Source organism: Miniopterus natalensis, chromosome 19 (assembly GCF_054644295.1).
Source record: "Miniopterus natalensis isolate mMinNat1 chromosome 19, mMinNat1.hap1, whole genome shotgun sequence".
In the NCBI taxonomy this organism is placed as follows: domain Eukaryota; kingdom Metazoa; phylum Chordata; class Mammalia; order Chiroptera; family Miniopteridae; genus Miniopterus; species Miniopterus natalensis.
In genome coordinates this window covers 30,724,462-30,740,217 of record NC_142099.1, presented here as the reverse complement: position 1 = coordinate 30,740,217, position 15,756 = coordinate 30,724,462, and the positions used below count along the sequence as shown (strand labels likewise).

At 44.7% G+C, this 15,756-nt stretch overlaps 1 protein-coding gene across 1 annotated transcript; it reads left to right on the top strand.

The window, feature by feature from the left end:
• Window positions 1-10,249: 10,249 nt before the first annotated feature.
• RHEX (regulator of hemoglobinization and erythroid cell expansion) lies at window positions 10,250-13,893 on the top strand. Its single transcript, XM_016215908.2, is given in 5 exon segments — window positions 10,250-10,260; window positions 10,478-10,578; window positions 11,588-11,731; window positions 13,068-13,138; window positions 13,693-13,893. Coding segments are annotated over 5 exon segments (528 nt in total).
• Window positions 13,894-15,756: the final 1,863 nt, after the last annotated feature.

The following is a 15,756-nucleotide window of genomic DNA, read 5'->3' as shown; positions in this document are numbered from 1 at the left end:
AAATTACTAATTAGAAATTTTGAATAACTTGTTTTCCTCCTAAAAGATTGTCGGTGCTGCACTTAGGAATATGTGTCACTAGGGATGAGGCCCATCTGGTTGAAACTCGAAGTTGCTATTTCTGGGTAACTGGAGTATCTGTCCTCTATGTCCATTTTAGGAGGAGAGATTCTAGAACAACAAAACGTCAGATTAGATCTATTAGCCCACCCCCCTCAGCGTATAAACCAGGAAACAGGCTCGGAAAGAGGAAGTGACACACCCACGGTGGCTGCATTTTAAAAGCTGCCCAGCAGGAATGTTGACGCAGGTTCCCATTTCCTATTCTTCCAGATGTGTCCCAACCACCCAGGGTGGGGGGATGCCCCTGCCATGGTGACCAGCACTGAAGGGTATCCAGAGAGGATTTCTCTGATGCCCAGAACAAAGGTAATACCCTAGGCCTCTGCCGTTCCCTCCCTGATGGTATTTGGCAGACACCCCTCCTCCCCACTCATGGCTGGATATTTTCACCTTTTCTGTCCCCTGGTGGGTGGACAGTCATAGGGTCAGGGACTGTTGGTACCAGGGAGTTCCTGGGACCATATGGTTTTGTACATGGGAAATGAAGATCAGGAGTGAGCCCAGTTTTTTACAGGGCCTTATGGACATGGGCGGGTTATACAGCTAGGCCAATTACGGGTGGGATTCTCTGTTCCTGTCTGAGGGTCACCCCCTGGTGAGCACCTATACGGTTGATCCTTGAACAACATAGGGTTTAGGAGTGCGGATCGCCACCCCCCCACCAGTTGAAAATCCAAGTATAACTTTTGACTGCCCCAAATTTAACAACAAATAGCCTACTGTTGACCAGAAGTCTTACCAATAACATAAACAGTAGATAACATAGCAATTCTCAAACCTTTTTCATCTCATGGCACATAAACTAATTACTAAAATTCTGCAGCACACCGAAAAATATTTTTACTGATATGCAAAAAAAATAGGTATAAATTTTATTCATTCACTCTGGTCAGCTATCGTGTTGGTCATTGTCGTTTTTTTTAATTTGACAATCTAAGGGAAAGGAGATCAGTGCCCCTGATTAAACAGTCAGGTATTGCATGTTTTTAAAAATTCTTGTGGCACACCCTTTGCAAATCGCTGGATTAACACATATTTCGTATGTTTTATGTATTCTGTACTGTATTCTTACAATACAGAAAGCAAGAGGAAAAAAATGTTACTGAGAAAATCACAAGGAAAACACATTTATAGTATTTATTTTTTAAAAATCCATCTATAAGGATCCACACAGTTCAAACCTGTGTTGTTCAAGGGTCACCTGCATATACCAGGCTCTTGGCTAAGCTTAAATCCTGTGTGCAGGGTGAGGAAGGCTCTGGCCCCCACAGCCCGGGTGTGGATTCTGTCTCCTCCGTGGGGGCTTAGAGCCTGGTTTTCTCATCCGTCAAATGGGGGCACCAATAGTATCAACCTCAGAAGGTTGCTGTTCCGGGGATTAAATAAGATGGTTTACGCAAGATGTTTTGCACGAGGCTGGCACACAGTGAGCACGCAACGCGTTGGTGCCCCGACAGCCTCCCCTCCAGCGGCCAGGGCGCCTCGCACGGCCCCTGCGCGCAGGCCGCTCCGTGGACGCCCGATGGGTCCGAGTGCAGAAACAAGTGGACCCAGCTGCTTATCTCAATGTTCTAGAAACACGGCGGGGCACGGGTTAGATGTACATACATTTGTATATAGGTAAATTCGGTATTATGCTCATTTGAGCCACAGAATTTCTGAGCTTGTTTCATTCCTCTTAAAACGTTATTTTCTCCCTGATTGGCAAAAAGATGCATGTTAATGTTGACCCTAACAGGCAGTATAAAAATAAACACAGAGTGTTGACAGTGATAGGTAGTATAAAGAATTAAATAAAACATCAATCCCAGTACACCCAGTTTTGTTAACGTTTAGGCATATTTTCTCCCATTTCCCCCTTCTGAACAAAGTACATTTAAATGAAATGACCAATTTCCATAAACTTATATTTATGAATAAATCTATATTTTATAGGCAAAATTATTGCCAATGAACTATTCTGGATTTGGTGAACTGAATCAGGTGATTTGGGGGTAGTTATTACTAAACTAATATGGTAGACAAACTGTTTAATGACCCAGAGTTTCCTTTCATTACAAATTTTCCTTTTTCTTACGTTTACTTTTTGAGCCCTGATTATATTGTATGTAGCACCATATAGCTGTGTTGTGCTTTTTCACAGAACAGACTTCTTCCCCGGATTAATTCTTCCTCAGCATAATTTTAAGTGTCTGTGTAACACTTCTTCCACACCTCACCCTCATTTGTTTAATTCCTGTTTTCTCACTTGGATCGTTGCCCACTTTTCACTTTGGTGACCAGCGGTGGCTGTAGCTGTCCTGCAATAATAGCTTTGTTCCCTTCCTGGACTGCTTGTGATTCCTCTGGGTCCACGCCATTCATCCTTTTATCATTTGTTCCACACCATTTATCCATTTACTTTTTTTTCGTTTCAAAAAAGATGCAAAATCTTTTTCAATTATGTGTTGCACATAATTTTGCTAGTTTTTTTTCCTGTTTGCTTTTAAATTTTAACATATCAAGTTTTGATATTTTAGAGCTCAATATTTTTCTTGTATTGCTTTGTGGTTTCTTCCATTGCATATAAGCTGAGAAAGTTTTCTCCCAGCTGGGGAGTTAATAAATATTTTTGAATGTGTGAATAGTTCATCCTATTTCCTTCTAATTTTTATCTCAATTTAAAAATATTTACTTCCTTAATTGCCTTGAAATTTGTTTTTCTGGATCTAAGTTATTTTCTCTTTCCTTATAGGTAGAGAAAATAGTTAATTTCTCTTTCATTATCCTACATGCAACATTTCTTAAATAGCCCTTTCCTCTCCTTGCGTGCTTTGTGAGCCACTTTTGTGATATGTTTACTCTAGATAGTGGCATATTTTTTTCAAATCTGTGCTACTCTTAAGAAATGGTAGTTAGGAATCCAGCTCATCACAATTCCTTTTCAAATATGTTTTAGTTCTTCTTGATGGTTATTATTTTTGCCCAGGTAAATTTTAGAGTAATTTTAAATTATCAAAAATTCCTCACTGTAATTTTTATTGGAATTAAATGAAACCAAGAAATCCACTTCAAATTGGTTTTCTTTTTAGTCTTCTAGTTTTCCAATCTGAAACACGTCTTTCTATTAAAGTCTTTCAGATTTCTCAGTAAATTCCTATTATTTTCTTCAAAATAACTTTCTTATAAAATTATTCTTCAATATATCTATTGTAATGGTTGCTAAGGCTCATGGTTCCCCCTCCCCCCGATTCTATTTTCTAACTGGCTATTACTAGAATAATGGAAAGAATAGCTGGGAATTTTAGAATATTTCTCATGCCCTCAGGACTTCTCTGAGCAGTCTCATTAATTTCACTAGTTTTTCAATTGATTCTTTGGGGATTTCTAGGTATAAAATCACATATTTTGCAAATAAGGATGAATTTGACTTCTCCTTGACCAAAACTATACTTTCATGCATCAGTTATTAGCTCAGGCTTCACTGCCAGCTCACCTGGGCACAAAGTCCCATTAAATCTTCTCATTATCTTGAGCAAGTTACTTAACCTCTCTGTGTCTTAGTTTTGCCCTCTGTAAAATAGAAATAACAATATATCTACCTTTCAGGGTGGTTGTGAGAATCGGATGAGTTAATATGTGTAAACGTCTGCAGCACAGAACATGCTCAATAAATATTCAATGTCCTTATTATTGTGGGTTGAAGGTTGGAGGCGTTTCAAACTTCCAGGAATTAGAATTTTCAGGACTAACTTTTAAAAATGGTTACAGCAGACATCCTTGTCCTCAAATAATGGCTAAAATATTTTACCATTTGGTAAGATGTTGATTACTGGTATAGAAGACATATTCTTTATTAGAATTAGAAACAATCCTCATATTTTTATTTTCTGAACTTTAAGAAATGAGTACTCGATTTTAACCAATGTTTTTTAGTTCTTACTGAGATCACTACTTTTAAATTTGATTTATTGATGCTGTATTTATATTACATGAAAGGCAGCTCCTTGTAATGATTGAGAGTTAGGCTTTGAAGTCAGACGGGCTTGAGTTTGAATTTTGACTCTTCCAGAGCCGGGACCAAGACAAGTGGCTCAGCCTTGTTGAGCAAAATTCCTCACTGTAATTTTGATTGGAATTAAATGAAACCAAGAAATCCACTTCAAATTGACTTTATTTTTAGTCTTCTAGCTTTCCAATCTGAAACATGTCTTTCTATTAAAGTCTTTTAGATTTCTCAGTAAATTCCTGGTGTCCTTGTCTAGGAAATGGTGATAAGGTCTATTCCTGTAGAGCAAGAGGAGGAAAGCCCGCAGAAAATACTCCCCATTCATTTTCCTCATTGTACTAATTGGATCCTGGACATCCCTAGAGTAACTTTGATATTATTATATACTCACTTCTGTATTCATGAGTGAGATGAGCCTGGAGAGTTTCCCATCTTTCCCTGTGCCCTGGGTCTGCTTATGTAGCACACGAATCATATGTTCCTTAAAAGTTTCAAGTCACTCATTTGTAAAACGAGTATATGGACACAGGCTTTTAGCAGATAATTCTGATAATACTTTCAATTTCTAAATAGTAATAGCTGTCATTTATTGGATGCTTATTACTATGTGACAAAAGCTATAATGACTACTTCCCACGTCACATCTATTTCACCCTCAGAAGTAGGTGCCATTTATATTCCTCTGGGAATCAGTCAGTACTGTTCCCATCTTACAGATGTGAAAGTTGAGGCCTTGAGAGGGTAAATAGCTGACCAAGCTCTGGCAGAGAATGAGCTGGGATGCGAACCCAGCCGCCCCACTCCAAGTTACAGGGATCTGCCTTCAGCGGCAAGATACCAGGCTGCTTCCCAAACTCCTTTCTTGTTGTTTTGTTTTGGTGTTTATCTGTTTAAGTTTTCTGTGCCTTGTGGAATCCATTTTGCTAATTTATAATTTTCTAGGAAATCATTAAATTTGCTGAGATTTTTAAAAAAATCCTTAACAGCCTCTCAATTTTTATTGGTTTCTATGGTTATATTCATTCATTCGGTTCCGTTTATTTATGTGCCCTCCTTTTCTTGATTCAGAACTGCATATTAATTAGGAGAGAAAGGTCTAGTAATGGGGAGGAGGCTGTGTGAAATGATAAAATGGAAACAAAGGTTTATTTCTTTTAAAATATTCTGTTGCCACCTGCCTTTGTTTCCCTTTTCCCTTCCTCTACCCTAGTCTTTGAAGAACAGAATGCTTAGGGCTAGAAAGAGCTTCGGGGATACTTTGCCGAGCCCCTCAATTCAGCAGGGCCTGGAAGGGACTTCTATGATGAGAGACGTCAGGCTCTCATCGCCCTGTGTCACCGTCTTTCCACTATACCATAAGCCATGTTCCAGATCAAATTATTAATTTATTTTTATCTTCACCCGAGGGTATGTTCATTGGCTTTGTCTAGAGAGAGAGCAAGGGAGAGAGAGAGAGAAACATCAATGCAAAAGAGAAACATTGATCAGCTGCCTCCCCTAGGAACCCCGACCAGGGATCGAACCTGCAACCTAGATATGTGCCCTGACCGGGAATCGAACCCGCCACCTTTTGGTGTACCAGACAACACTCCAACCAACTGAGCCACCCAGCCAGGGCAAATTATTAATTTTTAAAACAAGTAATTAATGAAGATTGCCACGTAATCGTTATAAAAGCTTTAAAAATGTTAAAGCTACTTAATATTAAAAGATTGGTAAAGTCAGCTTCACAATATTGATTGCGATTACTTGGTCTACGTGATTTTCATATAATTCATCTCCTGTTGTGCTCCTGTTTTAAACCACCCTTTCTAGAACGACTCTATCCAAAGAAAGCCGGCGCCAGGCAGGAAAGGGCCCGGCGCGTCCTCGCTGCTTCACGTCGGGCGGTTCGCTGCATCACTAGGAAGGCCGCGAGAGCTCCTGTATCAGTGGGGGGACAATAACGTGGGATCCAGCCCTGACTGGGGTCTCAGGACTTCCACCCAGGTCTAGAGAGAACAGAAGAAATGCTCTTGGCGCCCTGCTGAAGGGCGGATTTGAGGCGCCTGGTGGGTTATTACATTAGCATGGGCCTGGGCACCAGAACCCAGCGTGTGCAAGGGGGCAGGACGGTCCCCATACTGATGATGGGCTGAGGAGTCCAGCAGAGTTTTCACAGCAGAATCACCTTCACTTGCTTGTTTCCCAGGTGTTGGGTATGTTTTCGTGCAAATGAGCAGATGTTTCTGGAAACCGTCTGATCAGCAATCTGCAATTAGACCCCAAGAAACAACCTGCTCGTTGTGGTTAGGGGCCATTAGCCGCTGAAATAATGACATCTGTCATAATTTCCATACCTCATCCTGTCCTGGATCTTATCTCCAAACTACTCGAAACGAACACTCAAGTTTCCTAAAATAGACCAACCCAATTTTAATAGCTCTACTCGAGTCGCCATTTTGATGTTTTAGGTTGAATGACACCTAATAATTATTGAGTGTTTTCCTCATGCCTGGTGTTGTAGAAAGGTCGCTACAAACGGCCTCCCTCGCCAAGCCCACGCAAGAACTCTGGGAGGCAGATATTATGCTTCTCCCCATAGCACAGGTACAGAAACTGAGGCACTGAGAAGTTTAATAATTCACATCTAGGAGGGAACAGAATTTGGATCCATATTTCACCCTGTCTGACTGCTCTGCTATATCCTGGCACAGGGTCTGTGTGTCATTTGGCTGGCAAGCTGCTCATATATATTAAAATGATGCAGTGAAGCCTAGGCAATCTAGTTTTGTATAAGGAGCCAAATAAGTATCGGATCTAAAAGAATGTAACATTGGTGTAATGCAATGACTCTCAATTGGGGGCAACGGCACCTGCCTCAGGGGGGCCCTTGGAAATACACATGTGGGGTCACATTTGGTCATTGTGGTTGCGGCATTGGCCTGTTACATTGGTGATCTCTCAGGATGCTAAATGTCCCGCAGTGTGCAAAACTGTTCTAGACAACAAGGACCTGCCTGGCTCTGAACGCCAGAGACCACTAAGAAACACTGACAGAGTGGTAGCAGGAATTTAAAGCGATTCTCTAAAAGTCAAGGCTGGCGAACTCAAACGCCCTGAAGAGTACACGCCCCTAAAACTTTAAAGCGCATCATCAAACAGAACCACCAGGCACCAGCTTCGGTCTGTGGGCCCCAGATGGGGCTTTTTAATGGAGGTTTTTCTGATCTCAAAGTATATTTACACTACATTAAGTGAAGAGACAAGGCTGCTAATTAGTATGAGCCCATGTTTTAAAAAGATTGTGTACATATATATATATTTTTACATACACATTCACAAAGTATGTTTATGAAAAAATATGGACGATTTCATGAAATAAAATTCAAGGTGACTTTATAAAATGCTTTGCTTATTTGTATTTTTAATTCTTTTACTACCAATATCTATTCACTGTTTAATCTTTAATAAATAAAGGGTAAGAGGAGCCTTTAAAAATTAAAACTTTGAGTGTGGTATCAGAACACAGCCCTAGTAGCCTTCTGGCCACCCCCTTCGCTGGGGGAGGGAGAATGATTTTAGTGATTAAGGACAAATGAGACATTAAACATGCAGTAAAGCAGCTAGTGCCTTAAAAATGGAACTCTGTTGCCTGGCCAGCGTGGCTCAGTGGTTAAGCATCAACCTAAGATCCAGGAGATCGTGGTTCGATTCCCAGTCAGGGTACATGCCCAGATTGTGGGCTCGATCCCCAGCAGGAGACATGCAAGAGGCAGCCGACCAATGACTCTCTCATCATTGACGTTTCTCTCTTTCCCTCTCCCTTCCTTTCTCTGAAATCAATAAAATATATTTAAAAAAAAAAAAAAGGAACACTGTTGATTTCGCAGCCACACTGGCCCAGCTCCGTCTGTTTTCCATGATTTTTATGTCTTTTTGTGTCACAATCAAGCTCTCCTGGTAAAGTCTGGTCTTCCTTTTGCAGTTGCCCGAGAAATCAGTCTTCCCAGAAATTCACCTGAGAAGTATCTGTACTAAAGCATATCTATGCCCCCTTTTAAAAAATATGTTTTTACTGATTTTTACGGAGAGAGGAAGGGAGAGGGATAGAGAGAAACATTGATGAGAGGGAAACATCATCAATCAGCTGCCTCCTGCACACCCCTTACTGGGGATTATTGGACCCACAACCCAGGCAGGTGCCCTGACTGGGAATTAAACTGGTGACCATTTGGTTCCTTGGTCTACTCTCAACTTCTGAGCCACACTGACTGAGCTTCATGCCCTTTTTTCAATCAAGTCACCAAATCTGATCGTTGTTTTTCCTAAAAAATCCCTCTTGCTTTATCTCGATCACTTCTGTGTGTTTTCTTTCCAGCGTCTTAGCTTTGCAGTTTTTATTTTGTGACAGTCACTTGGAGCTTTCTTTCTGGAGTTCGCTGATCATTGGCAAATATTGGATTTTCTATCTATTTGTCTATAGACTTCGGGGAGGTAGGACACTGGTAATTTCCTGAAGTCCTTCGTAGCTGCCATCTGGGACAGTGTTCTGGCCACCTGCGGCCCCTTCCTACCAGCACCTCAGTGAGCTGATGGCCGCCCTCCTACAGAAGGAACCCAGGAGCCCTTGTGCTCACCGCCTGGTGCTTCTTGGCAATGCAGTGGTGGGTGCTAGGACAAAGCAGGAGGGCTCTGATACAGACAGGAAGGGGAATTCTCTCATCTAGAACATTCCCACTCTCCCCCCTATTCCATCTACTCCACCCATCCCACATGCTACATCCATACAAAATACACAAGTCATGTCTGGATCCCGAATCCATCCTTATAAATCAAACTAAATAGAACTCTTTGGGAGGGACAATGGTAGGTGTACTTTGCTCATTTAACTTAAAAGCAAAGATAGATAGAGTTAGGTTTCTTGGGAGAAGTGTCTAGAATATATTATGCCAGAAAAAGGGGGCTTCAGCCATTTAGATGAATAAATTGGTCCAGTGTTGCTCCCAACCTTTGAACTCTCGCAGAGAAGTCCTTCCAAGGACCAGCTTGTTGGTGTGTGAAGGATGTGGGGGAGATGGTGGCATTTCTGTCAAAGACTTCCAGCTGGCCTGCACCCACAGCCCTGGAGAGGCGTGGTGGCAAACCCCACGCCCTCTCTCCCCATCACTGCCTACCCTCCCTCCAGACTCTTGATCCAAATTTTGATCCTAGAAATCCCCAGTGTGAGAACTACAAATAAAACAAAATTTTCAGGTCTTTCCCCACTGCCTTGAGCACTAGGAAACCCTGGCTGGGAAAATGAACCTTGATGGCAGTAAAGGCTTTTTAAGGTTCACATCTGCATCAGGACAGTGGACAGTGATAGGGCCCCAGCTCAGGGCTCTGTAAATATCATTTCAAAGGCTTTCAATTATCCTTTTTGTCTTATAGTGAATCCATATTCAGCACACGTTGATGGAATTCACAAGCTAATTTTTAACTGAACATATTCACAGAGGTGTAACGGCAACTACAGTCCTGTTCCTAGATCCCAGTGAAGTCATATGTGTGTGTGTGTGTGAGTGTGTGTGTGTGTGTGTGTGTGTGTGTGGTGTAAGTTTGAACTTCTTCAAAGCCTCTCACCCAATGTATTTGCTCTAGTTGGACCCTTTGTGCTTCAGGCAGCGGGTTAAGACTCTCCGGGAGCAGAGAGGAATGGCCGAGCATGTAGGATGGACTTAGGGCTCAAACCCGGGCCTGGCCACCGCCAGCGGGAAACCTCAGACACGGCCCTCAGCTCGCCGAGCCTCACGGTGCTCATTACACAGGAGGGAACGGCATCGAGGCCCCATGTTGTGTGAACTGGGTAGGGTGGCGGGTGTGCTGGGGGCTCAGTGATGGATGCTATTGCCTGTTTTGTAGATTCGAAGGCCTGACACCTGGGAGAGGAGAGCACATGACCTCCAAGCAGCTGAGTTTGCCTGAGGAGAATTGGTTTACGTGAGGCCAGCGCCCCTGACCAGCTGCCTTGCCTCCTGCAGGTCTCTTAGACGGTCCTGCTGGCACCGCTACTTAGAAACCGGGTGCCCAGGGTGGCTCCTCTCAAGTCTCTTCCTGCTGCACGGGGAACGCCTGAGCCCCACTCACAACCCTTGGCTGCCCCGCAAGAAGCTGGCCATGATGACAGAGTGAGTGAGGTTCCAGTCAGGGGAATTGTTCCAGTTGCTTCCCAAGCGTGCATCCTGCCTGCCCCGGTTCCCGTGCCTTACTGTCCAGAGGGCGAAGGGAGCTGCCCTGAGACACAGCGACTCTAGATGGCTGCCTCTGGCTCGGGGCAGAGGTGGGTTTGCAGCTGTATTAGCAACTCTGTAACTTCTAACTCTGACCCCTCTCCTTTCCCAACAGAGACATGAAGCTCTGGCATGGCTTAGTGATCGCAATCGTGTCCCTTGTCCTACAGGCCTGCCTCATCGCAGCCATCAACTACCTGCTCAGCAGATACATGGGTAACTGGCTCAGTGCCCTTTCCCCTCCCAGTTACTCTCAGGGACCATTCCCAAGTCTGTAACAAGGCCCCTTTGGAACCCCCAAATATCACTTGAAAACCTTGAGGATCCACTGGCCAGACGGCCCCTCGTCCTGACCTGGTAACCCCCATTCTGACCCAACCTATTTCTGGTTGGGAATGACAGCCCAGAGTCCTTCCACTACCTGGACCTTCTGCCTAGGGACAGGCTTCTGTAATGCTTGTGAGGGTGGCCTCATTTAACCTGGGCCTAATTAATTTTCTCCATCACCACCAAAGGACTGGACGTGAAGAAATGGTTTGAATCTCAGCAGAAGGGAGTATGGTTGGGTTAGGCTAAGAGATCACCTTCAGTTCCTGAACTGCTTTACAACGGAAAGTAGAAAAGCTGTGTCCTAGTGACATTACAATTAGGGGGAAAAAAACATTTCTTTGGCTAAGACAGGAGATTGGGCAAGATAATGTTATGAAGGTTTTTCTAGTAAAGGAAGTTGAGACTTTTCTAGTCATTCATTCGTTCATTCATTAATCATTCATTCAATACAACAACAAAAATCCCTGCCCTTAGGTAGCTTATATTCCATGGGGTACAGACAACCAACATGGGTTAGATTATGATAAGTGCTAGGGAGAAAAAAAGCAAGACAAGGGTACACACATTGAGGATGGTCCAGCATCCCTGAGATGTTGACAATTGAGTATAAACTTGAGGGAAGTGAGGAAGTGAGCTGCACTTGCAAAGGCCCTGAGACAGGAGGGGGTTTGGCTCATTATAGCAGGAGCAAAGAGGCTGGGGTGGCTGGAGCTGAGGAGGCAAGGCGAGAGAGGAAGGAGGGAGGCCATGGAGGGCCTTCAAGGTTGGAACTATGGCTTTTTCTCAAAGTGAGTTGAGGGGCATTGCAGTAGAAGAGTACTGAGGCTTGAAAAGATCGTTTTTACCTAATGAGAGTTGTGCTCAGAAATAGGATGTGCCTGCCTGTTCCCTCCAGCCAAAGAGAACGAACAGTTACTAAAAAGAGCCTGGCTCCAGGCCCCCAGGCCCAGCCATGCCCACAGCCACTCACCTGCTGCCCAGGAGATGAAGGAGACTCAGGCAGAGAGAAGCACCCTTGTGTCTGAGCCCCGTTACAGGAGTGAGTAATGGGGTGGGAGGCGGGGGTGCTCATAAAATGTATTCTGCTCTGTCTGGACACCCAGGGGACTCCCTGCAGCAGCCCAAGTCTGTCCCGCCCTTGCCAAACCCAGCCTCGATCTCTCACACCCACCCCAGGAAAGGCCTCAATACCTCACATTTTCCAGAGAGTTTTTCACCCTGTCACATGGCTCAGACTTGTTGGGTTTCAGGGGTCTAAGCTCCTCTAGGTTTTGTCGTGTGAACGATTGCAGAGGGGGCTTGGGGACTATATCTGCTCGTGTCTTTGCACTACTAAGGCATCTTTTCTTTCACCTGGCCAGTTAGTGGTGGAGCCAAGACTTTTACTGACTGCCTGCCGCCAGCCATGGCTGGTACTATGCATTATGCCATCTGGCCAGTGTCATTGGCTGGTCCCAGAAGTTGACTCTGCCGTACTCCCACAGGCTCCTTCTCTACAGTCTGAGATTCCTGTGGGTATCTGGGTGTTTTAATAAATATGAGTCTTGGTGATGGTTCAAATGTATGTTTGCCTCTGGGAAGTGGACCGACAGGCTCACCGCCCTCTAGTTTCCTATCTCAGAGCTTAGGAGGCCCACCAGCTCACTATTGACACAGAGGAAATTGTTACCTCTGCAGCAAGACAATTACCCCTGGAGGTGCACCCACCAGAGACCATACTTTTTCCATTAGTTTATCTCTCGATTGATTTGGGTCTGCTCCATCCTTCTCCTTTGATCTTTTGGGCTGGAGAGATCTGGTTGTTTCTCAGGAACCAGAAAACACACTCACATGAACTCAGTGTTTCAACGGAATGGGAGAGGCACTGGCCTCATCATGACCCCAAAGCTGCACCAGAGCCTGGCCAGAGTCAGAGGCTCTGTAGTTGTCAGGGAGCTCAATCCTCTTGTTTTACAGGGAACAAAACCAGGGCATGAAAAAAGATGTAACCTGCCTAGAGTTAGTGACAGGTTAGACGAGAAGCAGTGCCCTTGGCTTCTGAGGCCAGAGCTGTTTGCTTTGGGCCATGTTGTCTCAGCATGGCCCTGTTTATTCCACCCAGGCACGAGCAAGCCTGGTTCGTTTCAGCTGGAGCTGGACAAAGCAGCAGTGCCTGGACTCTTGGCCATGTTCCTGCCTATTTTTGGAGGCTCTCTCTCCCCCCTCTCTATTCCAGTCCTTCTTTCCCTTTTGGGAGCTCTTTCTCTCTTTTCTCCGCTCCTCTGTGCATCGCTGCTCTGCCTCTGTCTTTGTCTCATCTCCCTTCCATGGGCTCTGTCCTCTCCTAAGGCTCTCCAGCTTTTTTTAGAAGAAGGACAGTTTCTATTTCTTCCTAGGTGAGAGTGACACCTCCTCAGAGAGCTCCGATGCCTCGAACAGGGCCAGCAGCTCGCTTCCCCCTGGCCAGGTAATGGACAGTCCTAGCGCCCCCAGCCCCCCGTGTACAGCCTGGGGCCTGAGAGGTCAGGCCGCCCCGGCTACAGAGATGGGAGCAAGGAAGGAGAGGCTTCTTGAGTCGCTGCAGCATCCTTAGGTGAGGGTGGTTAGGCGGTGACCCACAGCCCCACCCGCAAGGCCCATCCAAGCGAAGGATGTGGGATGCTCAGCCGGATTCAACGCCCAGAGTGGGCTGTGAAAATGGAAGTGCTAACGGGAAGCCGCCTTCTCCCCATGCCCCAGTCGCTGGGCCACTGCTCTGAGTCCTGACCTCATTTGAGTTGATTCTCTATAGCTTTCTTCCTTAAACCCATTCATCCATCTCCTGCAGATGGGAGAAACAGAGTCATCGGGCATCTGCCTCCTAGCCCTGGCCCTGCTCTCAGACGTGGCTCCCTGGGACCCAGGCCCCTTCTCATCTGGCCCAGGGCAAGCCTCTCTGGGTGAGGGTGTAGTCCTGGGGTCCTACCCCCTCCAGACGTGGCAGGGATCTTGACCTCCACTTCTCTGCTCTTTTCCCCCAAGGCCTACAAGGATGTGAATTACACACAAGTCGTCTTTTCAGCTGCAGGAGATCTAAAGCGTGAATCTTTCTCGGACTATGAGAACATGAAGGAAGGGACAGATTATGTCAATATCAACCCAAGAAGCCACAAGCACAATTTCTAGACTTTTGTGAACCCTGCTGTCGCTGAGCCAGTGGAACGCTCTCAAGTGCACATGTGAATTTAGGGGGGGGTGTGTTTTTTTTAAAACGGGGTAAAGTTCTCTACAAATTCTTGTGCTTATTTTGTAGGGAAATTACTTTCTGTTTTTTAACAAGACATAAGAGGAAAAAATAGGCTGTATCTCAGCAAGAAAGGTTCAGATGAGAAGTTAAGGAGAACTTCCAGGTTATGCGTGAAAACATCAGAGCATATCAGTAGAGAAAGTGGTGAAGTCTCCATTGAAAATGTTTAAAAAAGATTTTAATCAGCTATAGTAGAGCCCTGTTTGGCAATATCACAATTAAATTACCCTTTGAGCTATTTAATTATTTTCAATAAACAACTTCCTTAAAAGTTTTAAATAAAATAGTGATCACCAGTTCCTTTTTGCCCCTTGCCCAGCTCGGTATGTGTTCCGTTTTCAGACTTGTGTCTGCTGAGTAATCCTGCTTTGCCTTCAGAACTTTAAATAGTCCATGTAGAAACCTACTGTCATCCAACCTTTGAATTCACTGTTTCTCATGAACGAGAGATGACAAATAGAGCCTAGGAAATACCAACCAACAGCACAATCTGCCATTATAAGAAAAATCTTTCCAAATTTAATCTAATAAAATCCAATATCCACTCCTGGTTTGTTGTTTCTTTTTTAACCAATTAGAAATAAAAAGACACTTTCTTAACCTGATTAAGAATATCTTATCTGAAATCAGCAGTCATGTGATACTTAACTGTAAGGTCCTAGACATAGTCCTATTAGACCATGAACAAAGTAAGAATGTCCACAAACCTGCTCTTTCCTTCATTATCAAAAATTACTCTAGAAGTTCTAAGCAGTTCAGTTAAACACTTAACAAAAATAAAGGCTAGAACTATTGGAAAGGGGGAAGAAATCTGTCATTGTTTGCAGACATCCTATCCTAGAAAACCTCAGAGAATTAACTTAATACGTCTTAAAATTGATTACATGCAGTAAGCAGTGGCTAGAGAAATATACACTATACTTTCTCCAACAGCTAATTAAGCAGAAAACGAAAAATAAAATTGTTCTCTATAGCTAAACATCTCCCAAAGTGGAAACCCTAGGAATCCTCTTAGCCAAATTCAAGCCCCAGATGAGTGGCAGGCAGACCTTAGAGATGATTTATGACCTTGCTCATCTGCTGGCTGTGAATGACTTTCTAACCCTGGTCCTGGGAGCAAGGGGCGACTTTCCTATTCCCAGGCTCCCCTTCCCCAAGGCGATCTAAAGAAAAGGTTCAGGCTTGGTTCCTGGGGCTGGAAATTTTTGCAGATCTACACGTCCCTCTACCCTCTAGCCTGCCATTGTTTTTCCTCCCCAGCTAGATTTGAATGTCTGTGCCTCCCCCACCCCCAATTCATATGTTGAAATCCTAACCTGCAAGGTGAATGGTATTAGGAGATGGGGCCTTTGGGAGGTGATTAGGTCATGAGGGTGGCGCCCATGTGAATGAGATTAGTCCCTTATAAGGGACCCCACAGAGCTTCCAAGCCCCTTCTGTCTTGCGGGGGTAACGTGAGCGGTCTACAGCCTAGAGGAGGGTCCTCCCCCCCACACCGACACCCCAATTTTGGACTTCCAGCCTCCAAAACTGTGAGAAACAAATTTCTGTTGTTTCTAAGCCACCCAGACGGAGGTACTTTGTTATGGCAGCCAGAAACTCTACTTCTTACTGATCTCTTCTGAAAAGAGAAAACAATAAACAGAGAACCGAAGAGGTTCAGACACGTTACAGTGCCCCCGAGAGAGACCGCGCGGGGGGCACTGCCCAGACAGTTCCCACGCCAGGCGGGGGCCACTGCAGCCCAGCCACGCAGACGGAGCGCCCGCCTGCTGCAGGGTTCCCGACAGGCCCTGGGA